Below are 20,808 nucleotides of genomic sequence, written 5' to 3'. Positions count from 1 at the left end.
ACAGGCAGACGCCACCATGCTCAGCTAATTTTTGTATTTTTAGTAGAGACGGGGTTTCACAATGTTGGCCAGGCTGGTCTCGATCTCCTGACCTCGTGATCCGCCCGCCTCGGCCTCCCAAAGTGTTGGGATTACAGGCGTGAGCCACCGCGCCCAGCCAAATGCCACCTTCTTATTGAGACCTGCTGTCTGTATAAAATCGCAAACCCTCACTGCCTGTCGTTATTCCCTACTTGTACTTTTCTCTTTAGCATTTACCAATGTCTAACAGTATTTAATTTCACTAATTTATCTCGTTTATTTTATGTCTCGTTTATATTCCTGCTATAACGTAAACTCTAGGAAGGATTTTTGTCTGTCTTGGTTGTCTGTCGTATCTCGTGTCTAGAACACAGAACTCATAGTAAGCAGGCACTTCAATAAATTACCTGTAGAATGAACGGACTGAATGCCACCTTGTTAAAGTACCCCCCTGACCACACTCTGCTAAGCAGTAATCTTTTTTTCTCTTTCCCAGTTTTATTTTTCTTCATTTACACTTAATCACTTTTTGACACCTATTTGTTTACTGTTTCTCACCCCAGTAGAGTGAAAGTTACTTTAACAGCAGAGATTTAAATGTATTTTAATCCCTACAAAGGAGAAAAAGGGAGGAAATACGTGAGAGGCTCTCAGTAAGTATTTGCGAAGGAATTAATCTCTTGAACGAATGGATGAATGAATCTAGCAGCCAGCTCCACCAGCCTCCTTCGTGATAGGACTAACCTGGGGTCTGTCTGTGGGCGTGCGCCTCCTCCGTGGGCGGAGGGCCGCAGCGGGAGCTCGGTTTCGGCAGCGCCCCATTAAACCAGCCGCGGACGCCCGGCTGCTGGCGCTAGTTCCAGCCCGGCCTCGCCAGTTTTTCTCCAGTCGCCCTGCCGGCCAGTTTCCGGGGCGGTGTCATCGCCCGTTTAAGAGCGGAGCGCTCCGCCCTGGGGGCGGTGCTGGGAAGGAGCTTTAAGGGGCGGACGGGCGGGAGGCCGGGGTCCTCTGGGGATTAGAGCCGGTGGGCTCGTTGTGGGCGCCATTTCTCGGCGTCTCCCGAGGAGCCGCCCCTTCTTCAGCCTTGCTCGGCTTTTCTCCCCTCTGGTCGCCGGGGCCGCGCCGTACTCAGCTCAGGTAAGCGCGAGGCCCGGCGGCCCCGCGGTACAGCCCGCTGCCCTCCTAGCCGAGTGGACCCTTCCTCGCCCGCGCCTGCGGTGGCGGCCTTGTCCCCGGGGAGGCGGGCGGGGGCCGCACCCAGACCCTAGGGCGGCCGGCCCCTGGCGTGTCGGGCCGGCAGGGCATTAATCCCGCCGGAGGGAGGGGCGGCGGCGGCCAATGAGGCAGGGCCGCCGAGTTTCGGTCGATACCGCGCGACGGGCCGGAGCGAGGGCCCGGGGCAGCCGGGTTAATGTTTGCCTGGCGGACGCTTTCCTCGGGCCGCGGGCACCGCTCGCTGGTCCGCGAGACTGCCGTCCAGCGGGAGAGACAAAAGTCGCAAGGGAAGGGGAAAAACGAACTGAATTTGTGTCACGGTCTTGGGGACTTTTCGAGCTAACTTGCATTTGAGAAAAACTTGAGTCTCTTGGGAACGGAGAGGCAGGTGTGTTCCCAGGAAAGACGAGGTCTGAAGGGCCCGCCCCGCCCCCACCCGGGACGGTTGTCGTGCTAATGATGGGTTCTTTGGTGTGTAAATGTTAATTGTCTCTGTGGTTACTCGAATTTTACCTAAGAGCGAGACCCAACTCTTAAAACGTTTGGCAATATTTTAGACTAATATTAAAAGTTTTTAAAGAATTACGGGGAAAATTCCCATAACCGTGTACATTTCTAATGTAACCCATAACTGCATTAACTCAGTTTCTAACATAACCCGTTGCTGAGCTCTAGTTAACCTTATTGGATTATTTGTGCGTATAAGGATGGTGTGCAGGCTTTAGAAAATAGGCTAACTTTATTCGAAAACGATATGCGTAACTGCTGTTGAATTACTCGCTTGCATTTTCTTTATTGGGATTACTGGGACAAAATATAGTGTTACCTTAATGGCATTTGCTGTATGTTGTTATATTGCTTTATGAAAAAGCAATTACCATATTGTGGCCACCAGTCATGTAAGAATGTACATATTTCATGACTAACTTTTGGGTTTTGGATACTTTCTTTACCAACTTCTGATAACTTAGGATTGCTTAAATTTGCATTTTATGATTCTAAAGGAAATCCTTCTAGTTAGGAACTAGAGTAGAAACTACTGTTTTTTGGAAGCCACATAGACCTACCATCCAAAAATTCCACTGTGTCATTCTAGTGTGTCAGGCGAGATGTGGGTTAAGCCAGCTGTTGGGCCAAAGTAGTGAACAAGCCAGACGAAGCCTTTGTCCTTGTGTGTGAGTGGGAGAAGTAGCTAGTAAAAAAATAATAATTAACAGATATTTAATGACAATTTCTTTGTTATAACGAAAAGGCTAAGAGTACTAAAAGAGACATCGAATTTAGACTCGCAAGTTTGAGATTGCTTTTCTGAGAATAAGACATTTGAACTATAAGTTTGAAGTTAGTCCAATGAAGTGGGAACGGGTGGAAGAGAGGTGAAGTGGAAAAAGAGCATTCCAGAAAGGTGGAACAGCTAATGAAAAATGGTCCAGAATTAAAAAGACTCATGGGCCGAGCAGAGAGAGTACAAGAGCAGAGCAAACAGTGGGGAGTAGGCTGACAGATGGGTCAGGCAAGTAGGAGGAGCTGCATCTAGGACCAGGGCCATTAAAGATTTTAGAACGGGGATCAGATTTGTGGTTGCCAAAAATCCAGTGGCTTCAACATGAAGAGTGGAATTGGAAGAGTGCAGGTGGGAAGGGAAAAGTGAGTATGAGAAGACTTTTTTCACAATTATTAAAAAAACCCCACAACTTTTAATGACCCATTCATATTATTTTTTTTTTTTTCCATTAAAAAAAATTAGGCCAGGCGCAGTGGCTCACGCCTGTAATCCCAGCACTTTGGGAGGCCGAGGCGGGTGGATCACGAGGTCAGGAGATCGAGACTATCCTGGCTAACCTGGTGAAACCCGCCTCTACTAAAAAAAATAACAAAAAATTAGCCGGGTGTAGTGGCGGGCACCTGTAGTCCCAGCTACTTGGGAGGCCGAGGCAGGAGAATGGCATAAACCCGGGAGGCGGAGCTTGCAGTGAGCCCAGATTGTGCCACTGCAGTCCAGCCTGGGCAACAGAGCGAGACTCCGTCTCAAAAAAAAAAAATTAGGTGGGGTCTTGCTATGTTGCCCAGGCAGGTCTTGAAATCCTGGCCTCCAGCAGTCCCACCTTAGCCCCCAAAGTGCTGGGATTACAGACGTGAGCCACTGTACCCAGCCATATGTTCTTGTTGTGACCTCTGACATGCCCCTCTTCAGAGAGAATCTCAACAGTTTACCTGTGTGTCTGTTTAGTGTCTCTGTGTGTGTGCATGTATCCCATCTCAGTGTAGGATAAAACTGTCTTCAGTGTTCTGTGATTTGATTTTTCACTTAGAAATTTTGTCATATCTAAGTCAACTATTTATTTAAAACAACTGTATTACGGCTGGGCTTGGTGCCTCATGCGTGTAATCCCAGCACTTTGGGAGGCTGAGGTGGGAGGAATCCGATTCCCTGAGGCCAGGAGTTTGAGACAAACCTGGCTAAGTAGCAAGACCCTGTCTCTACAAAAAATCATTTAAAAAACCGTTAGCCCGCTGGGGTGGCATGTACCTGTAGCCCTAGGTGGGAGAATCGCTTGAGCATGGTAGATGAAGGCCGCAGTGAGCCCTGGGTGCTAGAGTGAGACCGTCTCTAAAAAAAAAAAAAAAAAAATACATAAAAATAAAACAACTGTATTGTATGCCATTGTGTGTACCATAACTTGTTTAACTGTTTGCACATTGATGAACACATTTAAAATTTTCTTAAATCAGTTATGCCCCGAAAAATCCTGTTGCTACAACTTAAAGCACGTGTGTGATTTTTTTTTTCTTTAGGTTATCCTTCTGGAAATAGAACTGTTGAGTAAGGAGTATGCATGTTACAATTTTTAATATTGGCCTGGGAAGGTGGCCTACACCTGTAATCCTAGCACTTTGGGAGGCCAAGGCGGGCGGATCACCTGAGGTCAGAAGTTTGAGACCAGCTTGGCCAACATGGTGAAACCCAGTATCTACTAAAAGTACAAGAATTAGCTGGGCGTGGTGGCTGGTGCCTGTAATCCCCGCTACTCAGGGGGCCAAGGCAAGAGAATCACTGGAACCCGGCAGGCAGAGGTTGCAGTGAGCCGAGATCGCGCCATTGCACTCCAACCTGTGGGACAAGATTGAGACTGTCTCAAAAAAAAATAAATAAATAAAAATTAAAAACATATTAATAGCATGGTCAAGTCTCCCTCCAAAAAAGGCCAATGTATGAGGATTATTTTTTCTCACATTCTTTTTAACACTATCTTGAGTCTTTAAATGACAGACAATATCTTATTTTTTTTCATTTGGATTTTCGTGGATACTGTTAAAGGTGTTCGTTTTTATGAACATCTTTTAAATTATCTTTTAGGACTTTTTCGTATCTTGCTCTTTTTTCTTTTTGTGATATAGAGTCTCACTCTCACTCAGGTTGGAGTGCAGTGGTGGGATATCATAAAATGTTTCTTGGGAGATATTGGTGGAGTTAAAAGGAATATGTAGGGATTCTGTGACACAGGATTTTAGAAATCTGGGATAACAAGTACGGTCTTAGGCGGCTGAAATGAGACTGGATAGCAAGTTCCAAAGGGAGAAATATCTGGAAACAAAAAATCTGGAGAAAGAGACTGGGACCAGGTATTATATATGAGTGTTTGGGACACTGGAAAGTTATCTAACTAAAATTTTAGTTATTTCCTTGGGATTAGTTTACCTAATTACACAAGAGTATACATGTGTAAAATGCGTAGGTTAATCTTCAGTGTATAGACATTTTAATATGGTAGTATCTTAAAAATCGGATTTTATCGGGTTTATAAATAAATCTAGTTGAAAAAGTCATTTAATCTGAAGGCTACTCTTGAAAAACAGCATTCTCCTGAATTCTTGTGCTTCCTCTCCCGAGGCAGTCATTTTCACATTTTAAATCAAATGCTCTTACTGCTAATTCTTGATTTTTTAATTTTAGTAATGACTTGTTGGCTTGCTGTTACACATGATGAGGACTTAGCTCTTTCCATATCTGTATCCCCTACCTCTTATTATATACCTCCTCTCTGTTGTAGTTGTTGTTTGATCAGTATATAGTATTTGACATTTAAATCATTAGCAGCTGAGTCGTGTAGTGTATTGTGATTTACTTTTCCTTTTCTGCACAGCTTCTTGTTTTCTTTGGAATTAATAGTCTTTTTGGCTTATTTGTTGGCTTATGTGTACTTAAACTCTTTGTTGTGCAAATGAAACACATTAGGATAGCAAAGTGACTTTTTGTGTTTCCATTTAGTGTGCTATGTTTTAAAACCTGTTTTAACTGTTTTGATTAACATTAATGTTCTTTATAGAGTTAAGGAAAAAAGTAGCATTAAAGTACTTTGACATTAAAAAGATTTATGTTAAGTAGTTATTTAAAATCTGTATGTAATAGAATATTTGACAAAACTTAGGAAATTTGAATTATATTTGTATTTTAGCTGAAATAGGTGATTGTTTTTATATTTTTATTATGAATGCTCAGAAAAGAAATGAAACTTCTCAGGATTATTTTTGAGACAGAGTCTCGCTCTGCCACTCAGGCTGGAGTGCAGTGGTGCATCTCAGCTCACTGCAAGCTCTGCCTCCCGGGTTCATACCATTCTCCTGCCTCAGCCTCCTCTAGTAGCTGGGACTGCAGGCACCCGCCACCGCACCCTGCCAATTTTTTTTTTTTTTTTGAGACGGAGTCTCGCTCTGTCGCCCAGGCTGGAGTGCAGTGGCGCCATCTCGGCTTACTGCAAGCTCCGCCTGCCGGGTTCATGCCATTCTCCTGCCTCAGCCTCCCGGTAGCTGGGACTACAGGCGCCTGCTACCACGCCCGGCCAATTTTTTTTTTGTATTTTTTTAGTAGAGACAGGATTTCGCCATGTTAGCCAGGATGGTCTCAATCTCCTGACCTTGTGATCCACCTGCCTTGGCCTCCCGAAGTGCTGAAATTACAGGTGTGAGCCACTGCGCCCGGCCACTTCTCAGAATTTTTATGATCATCAAAGGATACCTTAGTGTCTGACATCATCTTGGGATATACAAGATGTTGTACGTATAATTTATCCATTTAGAAGACCTGATGAACTTCATGAATGTTTGCCTTCTGCCAAATCAGTTCCTGATAAAATGGTCCAGTAAATTTAGAAAGCTCCAAACTGTAGCTGTGTCTTATACATACAAGTCTTTTAAAACTTTGAATTAAAGTAGCCAGCTGTTTAAATTAATTAATTTACTTTTTAATTGACAAATAAAAATTGTGTATATTTATCATGTATAATGTCTTGAATATTTATAAAAAGTAGCCAGTTTTAATGATTTTTTTTTCAAATTTACTTGACCAGGAGCCCTTTTTATTTTTTATTTTATTTACTTATTTTTTGAGACAGTCTTGCTCTGTTGCCCGAGCTGGAATGCAGTGGCTCACAGGCATGCATCACCACACCTGGCTAATTTTATTTTTAGTAGTGATTAGGTCTCACTATGTTGCCCAGGCTGGTCTTGAACTCCTGGGCTCTAGCAGTCCTCCTGCCTAAGCCTCCCAAAGTGTTGAGATTGCAGGCGTGAGTCACTGCACCCAGCCCAGGCATCCTTTTTAGTAGCATTTCTATTAATGTCCACAGGACTTGACTAAATAATGCCATTTGACTGACTGCAAGTTGTGGAGAATCTCATTTTTTTCCTGATGCCATCTTTTTCTCTCTGTTTTTATAGTGACAAAAATGCTGAGTTTCTTCCGTAGAACACTAGGGCGTCGGTCTATGCGTAAACATGCAGAGAAGGAACGACTCCGAGAAGCACAACGCGCTGCCACACATATTCCTGCAGCTGGAGATTCTAAGTCCATCATCACGTGTCGGGTATCCCTTCTGGATGGTACTGATGTTAGTGTGGACTTGCCAGTAAGTAGGTCTTGCTGAGCTCCAAATTGTTTGCGATTACTGTCTTTGTTTGTTTGTTTAAAAGCTTTGTATTGATAACTTCTGGATGGAAATAGGTAAAGGTATTATGGGTTAGTATAGATCAGGCACTGTAACATTCAGGTACATGGATCAGATACCTGTAGACCAAAAGTACTTGGATTGGTGGTATTTCTCTTTGGAATTAGTGGCAATTACCTGAAACATTTAAATGATAGGGCAGTTACTGGCATGAGTCCATTTCGTGTGTGTTTATATGTGTTCTTTATGATGGCAGCACATGATGTAGTCTAGTGGATTTCTGACAATCCTTGTTGAACCATTATTAAAACATTGTGCATCTTTGAGAATAACAACACTTAAATGTGTACTGTAAGACTTTTAGCTTCTATGCACTTCGGTATTTTTTAAAACTCTTCTTACTTTCTTCTAAATAAATCTTTTCCCACAATTGGGTTTACTTGCAGACATTAATGAGGTGAAGTGAGAAAAAGGACTTTCTACATACCCCTCAGCTCTAACTGCCTGTCTCTTTGCTCCCGAAGTATTTTTCATTGTAGGCTTTTCATACACTGTGGTCTTTATCTCAAGACAGGCTGTTGTAATTATATTTGCATTTTGGATAGTTTTTTTTTTTTTTGCAGAAATGCATAATCATAACTCAGTGTGAAACAATCCGACATGTTTGAAAGGGGTTAGCTTATTTTTTTACAGGCCTTTTTGGGTAGAGGAGGGGAAGAAAAGGTTGGCTTTTTGGTTTTGGGCAGTTGAATATTTTTCTGAGTTGCTTACTAATACCAAATCTCTTTCCCATGTCTTTGTTCTGCGTTCAAAGACTTAACGGTAAATTATGTCATTTGATGTGAGCTTCATAGGATGTTCCTTAATGTCTTTCCTCCCCACAGACTTTTTAGTACACACTCATCTACCCAAAATTCAATTTAAAAAGTCTCTTTAGGCAAAGTGATAGCCTACATGCTGCTGTAATACATAATTGAATAAGCTCGGGAAGACCTTAAACTCACCAAGTTAGAGTATAAGGAATTGGAGAGTTTGTTTAAATGGATGTTCTGATTAACTTAATAATTTGGAATGTATTAGATATGTACATTATACATTTTAAAATCTTAGAATATGATAAAATTAATCAAAGACTCAGGATTTCTTGAAGTGTTTTGAAGTCATCATTATGGGTATTTGTTATCTTTGTCTATAAGAATGTATATTTTTAGGGTTTTTGATTCTGGACAACTTGAAAGCATCTAAATTTTCTTCCTGTAAGTGCTTCTTGAGGGTTTATCAGACATTCCAACATGAAATGTTTTTGTGAGGACAGTTTTCATGCTCATTTCTTATTTGATAAGAATCTTAAGAGTTGTGTTTACTATTTCATTAAAATATTGGATATGTGGTGAAAAGCCTGAGATTGCTGTGTAAGAGACTGGAAAGAAATTTCTTATTACCTAATGTTTGAAGTATGAAGTCTCAGGGTTGTTGATTGATAAGCTGATAGTAGGAGAGTAGAATTTGTAAAAAAAAAAAAAGCTTTTTAAAAACGCAGTGCAGTATGGAGGAGAAATAATACTAGCTTTTAAAGTAGTGGAACAAATGGCGGTTACTGATCTGGGATGGTTTCCTAAGCTTTGTATGCTTGATGAAGTTTGTAAACTAGCTGGTCTCTCATGGGGACAATTGCAGTGAAACAGCTGGAGTTATAGTTTGGACTTTTTGTGAAACAAGAGCAATTGTCGGCCAGGTGCAGTGGCTTATGCCTGTATTCCCAGCACTTTGGGAGGCTGAGGCAGACAGGCCCCTTGAGGCCAGGAGCTCGAGACCAGCCTGGCCAACATGGTGAAACCCCATCTCTCCTAAAAATACAAAAATTAACCGGGCGTGGTGGCATGCGCCTGTAGTCCCAGCTACTCAAGAGGCTGAGGCAGGAGAATCACTTGAACCCGGGAAGTGGAGATTGCAATGAGCTGAGATCGCGCCACTGCACTCCAGCCTGGGTGACAGAGCAAGACTCCATCTCAAAAAAAAAAAAAAAAAAAAAAAAGGAACAATTGGGCAGGGCGTAGTGCTCATGCCGCCGGTAATCCCAGCACTTTGGGAGGCTGAGGTGGGTGGATCACAAGGTCAGGAGTTTGAGACCAGTCTGGCCAACATAGTGAAACCCTATCTCTACTAAAAATACAAAATAGCTGGGCGTGGTGGCGGATGCCTATAATCCCAACTACTTGGGAGGCTGAGGCAGGAGAATCGCTTGAACCCAGGAGGCAGAGGTTGCAGTGAGCCGAATTCACACCACTGCACTCCAGCCCGGGTGACAGTGCGAGACTCCGTCACAATAAAAAGGAACAACTGTCTTTCCAATTCTATAGGTGAAATTGTACTTATTAACCTAACTCTAGGTACATGCATGGATATAAAGTGGTCATTGGCCTGTTTTACTAAATTGTCACTAAAGGAAAAAATAGGCCAGGAGAATAATAATTTCTAAAAAAGAAAAAATGATTTCCCCTTTTCAGATTTATTTTCTCAACCAGTCTACTGTGATTCTGGGAGAAGATTTAGAATTGATCTTAGAAATTGAATGAAGCACATACTCATTTCCCATTAGGATAAGGGTCACTAGTGATTATAGCTAGCCATCTTCTTCCTTCAAAGAAAAAAAATTAAATAGAGTGAGAAGGCCTTTCAGTGAATGACAAAGGTATCAGGTAGAAATTTATATCTAATTTTTAAGTTTTTTCTTGAAAATACGACAGTAAACTTGTTTAATTTAAGAGCTTAGTATTGGTAAATAGCTTGTAATGTAAAATCCTTCTAAGTTTTAAATTAGGAAATGTTTGGTCAATTAACCAATAGATAACAATTTTTTTTTCCTTTTTTTAAATTATACTTTCAAGTTCTGGGATACATGTGCAGAACGTGCAGGTTTGTTACATAGGTATACACATGCCATCATGGTTTGCTGTACACATCAACCCGTCATCTACATTAGGTATTTCTCCTAATACTATCCCTCCCCTAATCCCCCACCCCCTGACAGGCCCTGGTGTGTGATGTTCTCCTCCCTGTGTCTATGTGTTCCCATTGTTCAACTCCCACTTATGAGTGAGAACATGTGGTGTTTGGTTTTCTGTTCCTGTGTTAGTTTGCTGAGAATGATGGTTTCCAGCTTCATCTGTGTCCCTGCAAAGGACGTGAACTCATCCTTTTTATGGCTGCATAGTATTCCATGGGGTATATGTGCAACATATTCTTTATCCAGTCTGTCATTGATGGTCATTTGGGTTGGTTCCAAGTCTTTGCTATTGTGAATAGTGCTGCAGTAAACATACATGTGCATGTGTCTTTACAGTAGAATGATTTATAATCCTTTGGGTATATACCCAGTAATGGAATTGCTGAGTCAGATGATATTTCTGGTTCTAGATCATTGAGGAATCGCCACACTGTCTTCCACAATGGTTGAACTAATTTACACTCCCACCAACAGTGTAAAAGCATTCCTATTTCTCCACATCCTCTCCAGCACCTGTGGAGGTCTGTGGAACAGAATAGAGAACCCAGAAATAAACCCATGCAGTCATGGGTCAGATGGTTTTTGACAAAGATGCCAAGATGTTAAAAAGAATAGTCTTTTTAACAAATGGTACTTGGGGAAGTGGGATTGCCATATGCAAAAGAATGAAATTGGGCTCTCACACTGTATACAAAAATTAACTCAGAATAAAGACCTAAAAGTATAAGCTAAAACTATAAATCCTTAGAAAAAAAATAGGCATAATTTTTGGAATTTCTTATTGATATATCATAGTCATACATATTTTGGGGGTACATAGTGCTATTTCGATACATGTATATAATGTGTAAATGGTCAAATCATGGTACATGAGATATCCATCACCTCAAACATTTAGGAGTAAATCTTTAGATCTTGGATTTGTCACCACTTTCTTTTTTTTTTTTGATATGGAGTCTCACTCTGTTGTTCAGGCTGGAGTGCAATGGCACGATCTCAGCTTACTGCAATCTCTGCCTCCTGGGTTCAAGCAAGTCTCCTGCCTCAGCCTCCTGAGTAGCTGGGATTACAGGCGCCTGCCACACACCTGGCTAATTTTTTGTATTTTTAGTAGAGACGGGATTTCATCATGTTTGCCAGGCTAGTCTTGAACTCCTGACCTCAAGTGATCCACCTGCCTTGGCCTCCCAAATTGTTGGGATTACAGGCGTGAGCCACCGCGCCTGGCCTGGCACCACTTTCTTACATAGGACATAAAAAGCATGATCAACTAAAGTAAATAAATTGGACTTCATGAAAATGAAAAATTTTTCATTTAGCCTTCAAAGGAGACCATCAAATAAGTTACAAGACTGTCACACAGAATAAGAGAAAGTATTTGCAAATTATATATCTGATAAGGGACTTGTATCTAGGATATATAAAGAACACCCAATTTAAAAATGGGCAAAGGATCTCTATAGACATTTCTCCAAATAGGTTATATAAATGACCAGCAAGCGGCCGGGCGCGGTGGCTCACGCTTGTAATCCCAGCACTTTGGGAGGCCGAGGCGGGCGGATCACGAGGTCAGGAGATCGAGACCACGGTGAAACCCCGTCTCTACTAAAAATACAAAAAATTAGCCGGGCGTCGTGGCGGGCGCCTGTAGTCCCAGCTACTCAGAGAGGCTGAGGCAGGAGAATGGCGTGAACCCAGGAGGCGGAGCTTGCAGTGAGCCGAGATCGCGCCACTGCACTCCAGCCTGGGCGACAGAGCGAGACTCCGTCTCAAAAAAAAAAAAAAAAAAAAAAAAAATAAATGACCAGCAAGCACATGAAAAGAAGCTCGACATCATAAGTCATCACAGAAATGCAAAATAAAACCACAGTGAGATACAGCTTTACACCAACTAAGAAGGCTGAAATAAAGTCGGATAATATTAAGCGTTGGTAAGCATATGGACGAATCAGAACTCTCAGACCTTGCTGGTAGGAATGTAAAATGGCGCAGCTGCTTTGGATAATAGTGTGGCAGTTATTCAAATAGTACCACCTGACCCAACAGTTACATTTCTAGGTATATTTCCAAGAGAATGGAAAACATGTTGCACAAAAGCTTGTAACGGATGTTCATATCAGCATTATTCATAATAGTTAAAAAGTAGAAACAACCTGGATGCTCATCAATAGGTAAATGGATAAATAAAATCTGTAATATCCATATAAAGGGATGTTATTTAGCCATAAAGGAAATGAAGTGTACTGCTAAAACAGATGAATTTTGAGAACATTATTCTGTTAAAAGAAGGTATTCACAAAAGACCATGTGATTCCATTCATGTGAAATTCCAGAATAGGGAAATCTGTAAGGGAAAGAAAATAGATTGTGCTTGCTTAGGGCAGCCTGAGTGAGTGGGAACTGACAGGGTGGTAGGGGTTGACAGCTATAATATATGGACTTTCTTTTTTTTAGGGATGGTGTCTTGCTACGTTGCCCAGGCTGGATTTGAACTCTTAGGCTCAAGTGATGCACCACTCACCTCAGCCTCCCAAGTAGCTGGGACTACAGGCACATGCCACTGTGCCTGGCTTAGGGTTTCTTTTTGAGGTGATGAAAATGTTCTAAAATTGATTTTTGTGATGGTTGTATATAACTGTGAATATACTAAAATCTAACGAACTGTTTATTTTGAATGGGTGAAGGTATGTGACTTATAGCTCAATGAAGCTTTTTTTTAAATTTCTTTAAATTTTTTTTTTTTTTTTTTTTTTTTTTGGAGATGGAGTTTCGCTGTTGTTAGGCTGGAGTGCAGTGGCGCGATCTTGGCTCACTGCAACCTCTACCTCCTGGGTTCAAGCGATCCTACTGCCTCAGTCTCCCGAGTCACTGGAATTACAGGCGCCCACCACCACACCCAGCTAATTTTTGTTATTTTTAGTAGAGAAAGGGTTTCACCATATTGGCCAGGCTGGTCTTGAACTCCTGCCCTCAGGTGATCCCACCCGTCTTGGCCTCCCAAAGTGCTGGGATTACAGACGTGAGCCACTGCGCCTGGCCGGAAGTTTTTTTAAAAAAAGAATGCATTGATTTTTGTGTATTTGTATTTTATTCCACTTAAGATTTTTTAGTAGTAAGAAACATGACTGGGTATAGTGGTTCTTGCCTGTAATCCCAGCACTTTGAGAGGCCAGGGTGAGAGGATAGCTTGAGTCCAGGAGTTTGACTAGTCTGGGCAACACAGGGATACCCCGTTTCAACAGAAAATAAAAGAAATTAGCCAGGTGTCATGGTGGACACTTGTGGCCCCAACTATTCAGAAGGCTGGAGGTGAGAGGATTGCTTGAGCCCAGGAGGTAGAGGCTGCAGTGGACTATGATCATGCCACTGCACTCCCGTGTGGGCAACAGAGAAAAAAACAACAAAAGAAAGATATATAGGTTTAATTTAGAGGTGATATGCTTGATTTGTTACAGAAGAAAAAATCATGCCTGGAGACTGCTACGGTAATGTAGATACAAGATCATGAGGCTGCAGACTTACAATGACAGTGAGGCTGCATAGGAAAGAGTGCCTGCTTAGTACATGGATATGGTTGGTGGGAGGGGAGTGAAGACTAGTGCTTAGTACTTGGATATAGCATGGGGAGGGAATAAACATGAGTAAAATACAGTTCTAACTCTGATGAGAGGGGGGTATATCAATTATGTCAAAGATCGTGAGAAGATAATCTGCTGTCATGAAGAGAGAAAAAGGATGGAAGTGAAGCAAAGAGTTTTGGTGGGATGGTGGGTTTGAAAGCCGGATTTTAGAGGGCTAACGGAATTATTATTGGAGACAGTCATATTTTTTGGACCTCTTATAGTCCCTTGCACATTGATTAGTTTGTGGAAGTGCGTGAAGGGAAAATGCAGGATTGCTATGAGATTTGGCAATAGAGGGAAGGAAGGAGATAGCACGGCAGCTGGAGAATGGCTGGTTAGGACAGATCTGAGTTTCTTTAAATGAGTAGGAAAAATGTTCCTCAGTAATTGCGTTTTTTGTTGTTGTTTTTGAGATGGAGTCTCACTCTGTTGCTCAAGTTGGAGTGCAGTGACATGATCTTGGCTCACTGCAACATCTGCCTCCCTAGTTCAAGCAATTCTCCTGCCTCAGCCTCTCAAGTAGCTGAGATTACAGGTGCCCACCACTATGCCCAGCTAATTTTTGTATTTTTAGTAGAGATTTTTAGTAGTGTATATACAGTATACAAATTTTGTATTTCGTATATTGGTCAGGCTGGTTTCAAGCTCCTGACCTGAAGTGATTCACCTGCCTCAACCTCCCAAAGTGCTGGGATTATAGATAATTGGTTTTATATACATAGGTAGAGATGGGAGGAAGAACATTCTAGGAGAAATACCTTCTGCTGAGAAAGACGGAAAGCTGATGAAAAGATAATACCGAAACCGCCTATAATACACCTGTTGTTGTTTTTGAGTTTTTATTTTTCTTCACTTTAGACTAAATCCTAAATTTTTTGTGGACTATAAGTCCCCAAACTAATGCTTTCAGATCTTTACTTTTAAAACTGGAAATTGTACTCAACCTAAAACTCATTATTTACCTTGTAGTACACTGTCCGTTTAAATGCTGTGCTAAAACTATAGATAAAAATACTACCGCCTTTGTCATGCAAGCCTTGGAATCCCAGCCCTGCCTGCATGCACACACTCAGCTGCAAAGGGGTTCCACTCCTCTCACCTTAGGGTCAGCTCCTATTCCCACGACGCCCCGTCAGCAGGAAGAAGCCAGAGTTATTGATGGCTTTTTCCAGTCTTCGTAGCCCACACCTTGAGAATAAGGTGCTATGAAACACAAAGGGAGGGATTGAAACTGCCTTGGCAAAATTATGACTGAGGAAATGATGACAGTGAAAGAAATCAGACCTAATTGACTCCATCTTGCTTCTAACATTTAAGCTGTCCTTATTCATTCCTGGGCATAGGCCTAACTAACTTTGGAAAGGAATTCAGTTCATGGTTTGACTGTGAAACAAAATTGATAATAACCATTTCCCGAAAAGACCCCCTTCTTGCCTGGGGACCAGCCTGGCTTTGCAGGACTAACAAATTAGCTACAAGATTAGAAATTACAGTTTAGGGGTCATGCAGCCTCTGGCTCCAAGAGTCTGAACTTCCCCAAATTGCTCCTGAGGATAACATCACTATTATAAAACCTAAGATCTGTGCTTGAGATATTTTGCAGACCCTGCACTGAATGGATCAGCTGACACCATCCAGATCGGTAATCTGGCTCAACCAGTTCTGCCATCCCATCCAGGAACAGAAGACAGCAAGAATAGCTCACTTTGACCCCTGTGATTCCATCTTCAACCTGACCAGTCAGCATTCCCCACTGCCCAAGCCCCTATCTGCCAAATTATCTTTATTTTATTTTATTGAGGCGGAGTCTGGCTCTGTTGCCCAGGCTGGAGTGCAGTGGTGCAATCTTGGCTCACGGCAACTCCTGCCTCCCAGGTTCAAGTGATTCTCCTGCCTCAGCCTCCTGAGTAGCTAGGATTACAGGCGCATGCCACTATGCCCAGCTGATTTTTGTGTTTTTACTAGAGATGAGGTCTCAACATATTGGCCAGGCTGGTCTTGAACTCTTGACCTCAGGTGATCTGCCTGCCTCAGCCTCCCTCAGCCTCCCAGAGTTCTGGGATTACAAGTGTGAGCCACCATGCCTGCCCTCAAATTATGTTTATTTTATTAATTAATTTATTTATTTAGAGATGGAGTTTCACTCTCATTGCCCAGGCTGGAGTGCAGTGGTGTGATCTCGGCTCACTGCAACCTCGGCCTCCCAGGTTCAAGTGATTCTCCTGCCTCAGCCTCCTGAGTAGCTGGGATTACAGGTGTGTGCCACCACACCCAGCTAATTTTTAGTAGAGACAGGGTTTCACTGTGTTGGTCAGGCTGGTCTCATACAGGTGTGTGCCACCACACCCAGCTAATTTTTAGTGGAGACAGGGTTTCACTATGTTGGTCAGGCTGATCTCAGGTGATCCACCCGCCTCGGCCTCCCAAAGTGCTGGGATTAAAGGCATGAGCCACCACGCCCGGCCCCAGCCTCAAATTATCAGTAAAAGCTCTGATCCCGTAATGCTCAGACTGATTTGAGTAATAATAAAACTCCAGTCTCCCACACAACTAGCTCTGCTTGAATTACTCTTTCTCCATTGCAATTCCCCTGTCTCGATAAATCGGTTCTGTCTAGGCAGTGGGCAAGGTGAACCCATTGGGTGAACCCCTTGATGAACTTAATCATTGCAAAGAGGAGGTGAAGTGAGGACTGGATCTGAAAGAGGTGGTGACCTGAAATAAATTTGTTAGATGGGGATAAAGAACATAAGTAGCAGGTACTGGTGTAGATACAGATGACTAATGAATTTGTAGTGGGCCAGAACTTTGTGGGTCTGTTTTCACTTTCCTGTGTCCAGTTTGTTCATTTTCAATAGCTACAAGGTGAGAAAAACATTTTATTTTTAATTTACGAAAATAAACAAGACATTGACCCTGTAATCAAGATCTCACATCCATATTCTACACACTCTGACCATACTGGACCTTCTTACTGTTGCCTAAACATGATGGACCCATTACAAGTCTATGCTGGCTTTATACTAATTGGAATTATAGGTACAAGATAGTACAGAGGAAGCAGGATTTATTCTCTGTGGGATTATTGGAAGGCAACACTGATATACTGGTTCTTGAGAAACCAGAATCAAGAGTTCATTAGAAGGGCCCAGTGTGGTAACTCACATCTGTTATCCCAGCACCTTGGGAGGTTGGGGTGGGAGGATTGCTTGAGGCCAAGAGTTTGAGACCAGCCTGGCCAATGTAGCCAGACCTTCATCTCTACAAAAAAAATTTTTTTTAAGTTCATTAGAGGCATAAAGGACATTCTAAGCAGAAAGAAATGCACTTTGCAAGGGTTCAGAGGCATGACCTATTGGGGAGATTATAAGCAGATAAAAATGCTGAAATGGGGCTGGGCACGGTGGCTCATGCCTGTAATCCCAGCACTTTGGGAAGCCGAGGCAGGCGGATCACGAGGTCAGGAGATTGAGACCATCCTGGCTAACACGGTGAAACCCCATCTCTACTAAAAATACAAAAAAATTAGCTGGGCGTGGTGGTGGGCACCTGTAGTCCCAGCTACTTGGGAGTCTGAGGCAGGAGAATGATGTGAACCCGGGAGGCGGAGCTTGCAGTGAGCCAAGATTGAGCCACTGCACTCCAGCCTGGGCGATAGAACGAGACTCCCTCTCAGAAAAAAAAAAAAAGCTGAAATGGGCCGGGCGCGGTGGCTCACGCCTGTAATCCCAGCACTTTGGGAGGCTGAGGTGGGCGTATCATGAGGTCAGGCATTCCAGACCAGCCTGGCCAACATGGTGAAACTCCGTCTCTACTAAAAATACAAAAATTAGCCCAGCCTGGTGGGCACCTGTAATCCCGGCTGCTCAGGAGGCTGAGGCAGGAGAATCGCTTGAAACCGGAAGACAGAGGTTACAGTGAGCCAAGATCATGCTACTGCACCCCAGCCTGGGCAACAAGGGTGAAACTTCGTCTCAAAAACAAACAAACAAAAAAGCTGAAATGATAGAGGAAATAGGCTGTGATATGTAATAATAAGCAAGGAACAGCTAGGAAGGACTATTTTGTGCCCTGGAGTTTGCACATTAATCTGTAGATGATGAGGAATGATGAAAGGATTTTAAAGAACAGAGTGACATTCTGTGTGGCAGTTTTAGGCAGATCACAGTACATTGGCAGCTTCTGTCACTTTGTCTTCTGACTCTTGCCTCCAGTCTTTTCTTTCCTAAACCCTTCCTTAGACTGTCAAGATTTCAGATCTTTAGTTTTTATCTGGGTTAACAGAATTCTATTCACATTTCCAGGCCCAGTTTTGAATATAGAATCTTCTGAAGCCTTTAATACTTGAGGCAGAACGAACAACTCACCCTCATTTCTTTAGCATTTTGTTATACTACAAGAGTAACATTCACATTTATTGTGTTTAAAGTAGTTGTTTATAATTTTATTCTTAGTTAAGAACCTTGTGATTGCTTGAGGGCAAATATAAGCATATTCATCTGTATAACTAGCGTCTAACACATAATAGGTGTCTGTCTAGGAATTGAATATTATGTCAAAAATGTATTTTTCCTGTAATGAAAATTTTCCTATATGTACTGTTAAGTGCATAATGAAATTAAAAACTCTGAAAATATAGAATGGGACAGAACTAATTGACTTAGAACACCATTTCTAAGGTTGATACTAGCAGGTTGATAATTATTTCTCAAATTATGATTGAGTCAGGTATTCACTCACCCAGAATAATATTGTCATGACCATGCTTTCCATCTCATCAATGATAACATTTTATTTCTGGGTTAGAATCAGAAATCTTCCTGAAACCAACATACTACAGTTACTGCATTTACTTCTTATCTGTGACTGATTTTCATGAAATGGTATAGTTTTTTCTCAGGAAGGCTAGACTCAATGAACTTTTTAAAGAATTACATGCTATCTCTAAAAGTAAGATGTTCTGAGAAATTCTTTTTTGGGATATCAGAATTTTGTTATTAGGTTGGTGCAGAAGTAATTATGGGCCAGTCATGGTGGCTCGTGCCTGTAATCCCAGCACTTTGGGAGGCCAAGGTGGGCAGATCACCTGAGGTCAGGAGCTCGAGACGAGCCTAGACAACATGGTGAAACCCCGTCTCCATTAAAAATACAAAATTATCCGGGCGTAGTAGCAGGCACCTGTAATCCTGCTACTTGGGAGGCTGAGGCAAGAGAATTGCTTGAACCTGGGGAGGTGGAGGTTGCAGTGAGCTGAGACCACGCCACTGCACTCCAGCCCAGGCGACAAGAGCGAAACTCCATCTCAAAAAAAAAAAAGTAATTATGATTTTTGCAATAGTTTTTAATGGCAAAAACCACAATTACTTTTTTTTTTTTTTTTTTTGAGACGGAGTCTTGCTCTATCACCCAGGCTGGAGTGCAGTGGCCCGATCTCGGCTCACTGCAAGCTCCGCCTCCCGGGTGCACGCCATTCTCCTGCCTCAGCCTCTCCGAGTAGCTGGGACTACAGGCGCCCGCCACCACTCCCGGCTAATTTTTTTTGTATTTTTAGTAGAGACGGGGTTTCACTGTGGTCTCGATCTCCTGACCTCGTGATCCACCCGCCTCGGCCTCCCAAAGTGCTGGGATTACAAGCGTGAGCCACCGCGCCCGGCACCACAATTACTTTTGTACCAACCTAAAATAGATTGTGCATTGTTGCCCACGTGATATGGCTCACACTTATAATCCCAGCACTTTGGGAGGCTGAAGTGGGAGGATTGGTTGAGCCCAGGAGTTTGAGACCAGTCTGGGTAACATCGTGAGAACTCTGTCTCTACAGAAAAAATAAAATACTAGCCAGCTGTGATGGTGCACACCTGTGGTCCCAGCTGCTGGGGAGGCCAAGGTGGGAGGATTGCTTGAGCCGAGGAGGTTGAGGCTGCAATGAGCCAAGATCCCACCACTGCACTCCAGCCTGGACAACAGAGTTGTCCTGTCTGAAGAAATAAAATCATGCATCGTTTACTTAAGGAACCTATAAATGTCTTGTGTTCACTATTGGTTGTCTTAGAACTAGCATCTATTAAGGAGGAGTCAATGTATAACTTTGAAAAGGTTTTTGTTCTGAGGAGGCAGCTGTCTAGCTGGCAGAAGCCCATTCATTCTCACCTTAGAACACAACTGTTGTATTTCAAGAGTCTAGCAAATGATGCTTTGGCAGAATAAGGAGGAGAGTTATTTTTAAAGCAATGCTTCCCTTTGGTCTTGAAGCAAATATAGAATGTTGATGGAATATGAAATTGATTCTAGAGATACGCCTTAGAGTGAAGGGAATGGAAACATATAAGTTTGGTACCAGATAAATGAATTCAGCAGAAGACTTCTGTGGCTTTCTGCTGTAGTGCAGAAATATTCTGTAGTGTAGAATAAAAATACTTGTAGTGTAGTGATTGCCATTAGCAAATTTTAGCATAATTAAATTTGTTAGCTGGGCTTAGCGTGACCACGCTTATAACCCAGGACTTTGGGAGGCTGAGGCAGTCAAGACCAGACTGGGCAACATGGCAAAACCCTGTAAAAAAAAAAAACACAAAAATTAGCCAGGCGTCATGGTGCACACCTGTAGTCCCAGCAGCTTGGGAGGCTGAGCCGAAAGGATTCCTTAAGACCTGGAGGTCAGGGCTGTGGTGAGCCATGCATGCCACTGCACTGTAACCTGGGTAACAGAGCGAGACCCCGTCTCCAAATTAGTCAGTCAAACTGTTAGCAGTGCTTTGTTGTTGTTATTATAAGCATTGTTTAAAACCAGTAGTTTTCTTTTTCATTTCCAATAATGACTTTCTCCTCCTTTTCCATTGTGTTGCTGGAACAGATATGTTGAAATATTCAATTGGTTTGTTTTATTATTTAAACACACACACACAGTTGGGAATTTTGCATTTGTTGTAATTTCTGCTTGGGATTCATTTTCTCTAGATAATTACATAGTTATGTCACTCAGTCTCTTTTCAAATCT

The 20,808-nt window shown here is 42.4% G+C and overlaps 1 protein-coding gene across 6 annotated transcripts in view; it reads left to right on the top strand.

The window, feature by feature from the left end:
* Positions 1-844: 844 nt before the first annotated feature.
* EPB41L5 (erythrocyte membrane protein band 4.1 like 5) overlaps positions 845-20,808 on the top strand; it is a 174,966-nt gene continuing 155,002 nt past the window's right edge. For 2 of the 6 annotated variants that reach the window (XM_055261069.2, XM_055261067.2), the window contains exons 1-2: positions 976-1,158; positions 6,955-7,142. In XM_055261069.2, coding sequence (XP_055117044.1) covers positions 6,963-7,142 — 180 coding nt within the window. In that variant the 5' untranslated portion in view covers positions 976-1,158; positions 6,955-6,962. Of the gene's footprint in view, positions 1,159-6,954; positions 7,143-20,808 lie in introns of all 6 variants that reach the window. The other 4 variants (XM_055261072.2, XM_055261070.2, XM_063631302.1 and 1 more) reach the window with 3 other exon arrangements.

Source organism: Symphalangus syndactylus, chromosome 22, assembly GCF_028878055.3.
Source record: "Symphalangus syndactylus isolate Jambi chromosome 22, NHGRI_mSymSyn1-v2.1_pri, whole genome shotgun sequence".
NCBI lineage: Eukaryota > Metazoa > Chordata > Mammalia > Primates > Hylobatidae > Symphalangus > Symphalangus syndactylus.
Note: the sequence above shows the minus strand (reverse complement) of the source record. Positions and strands in the feature narration are given on the sequence as shown.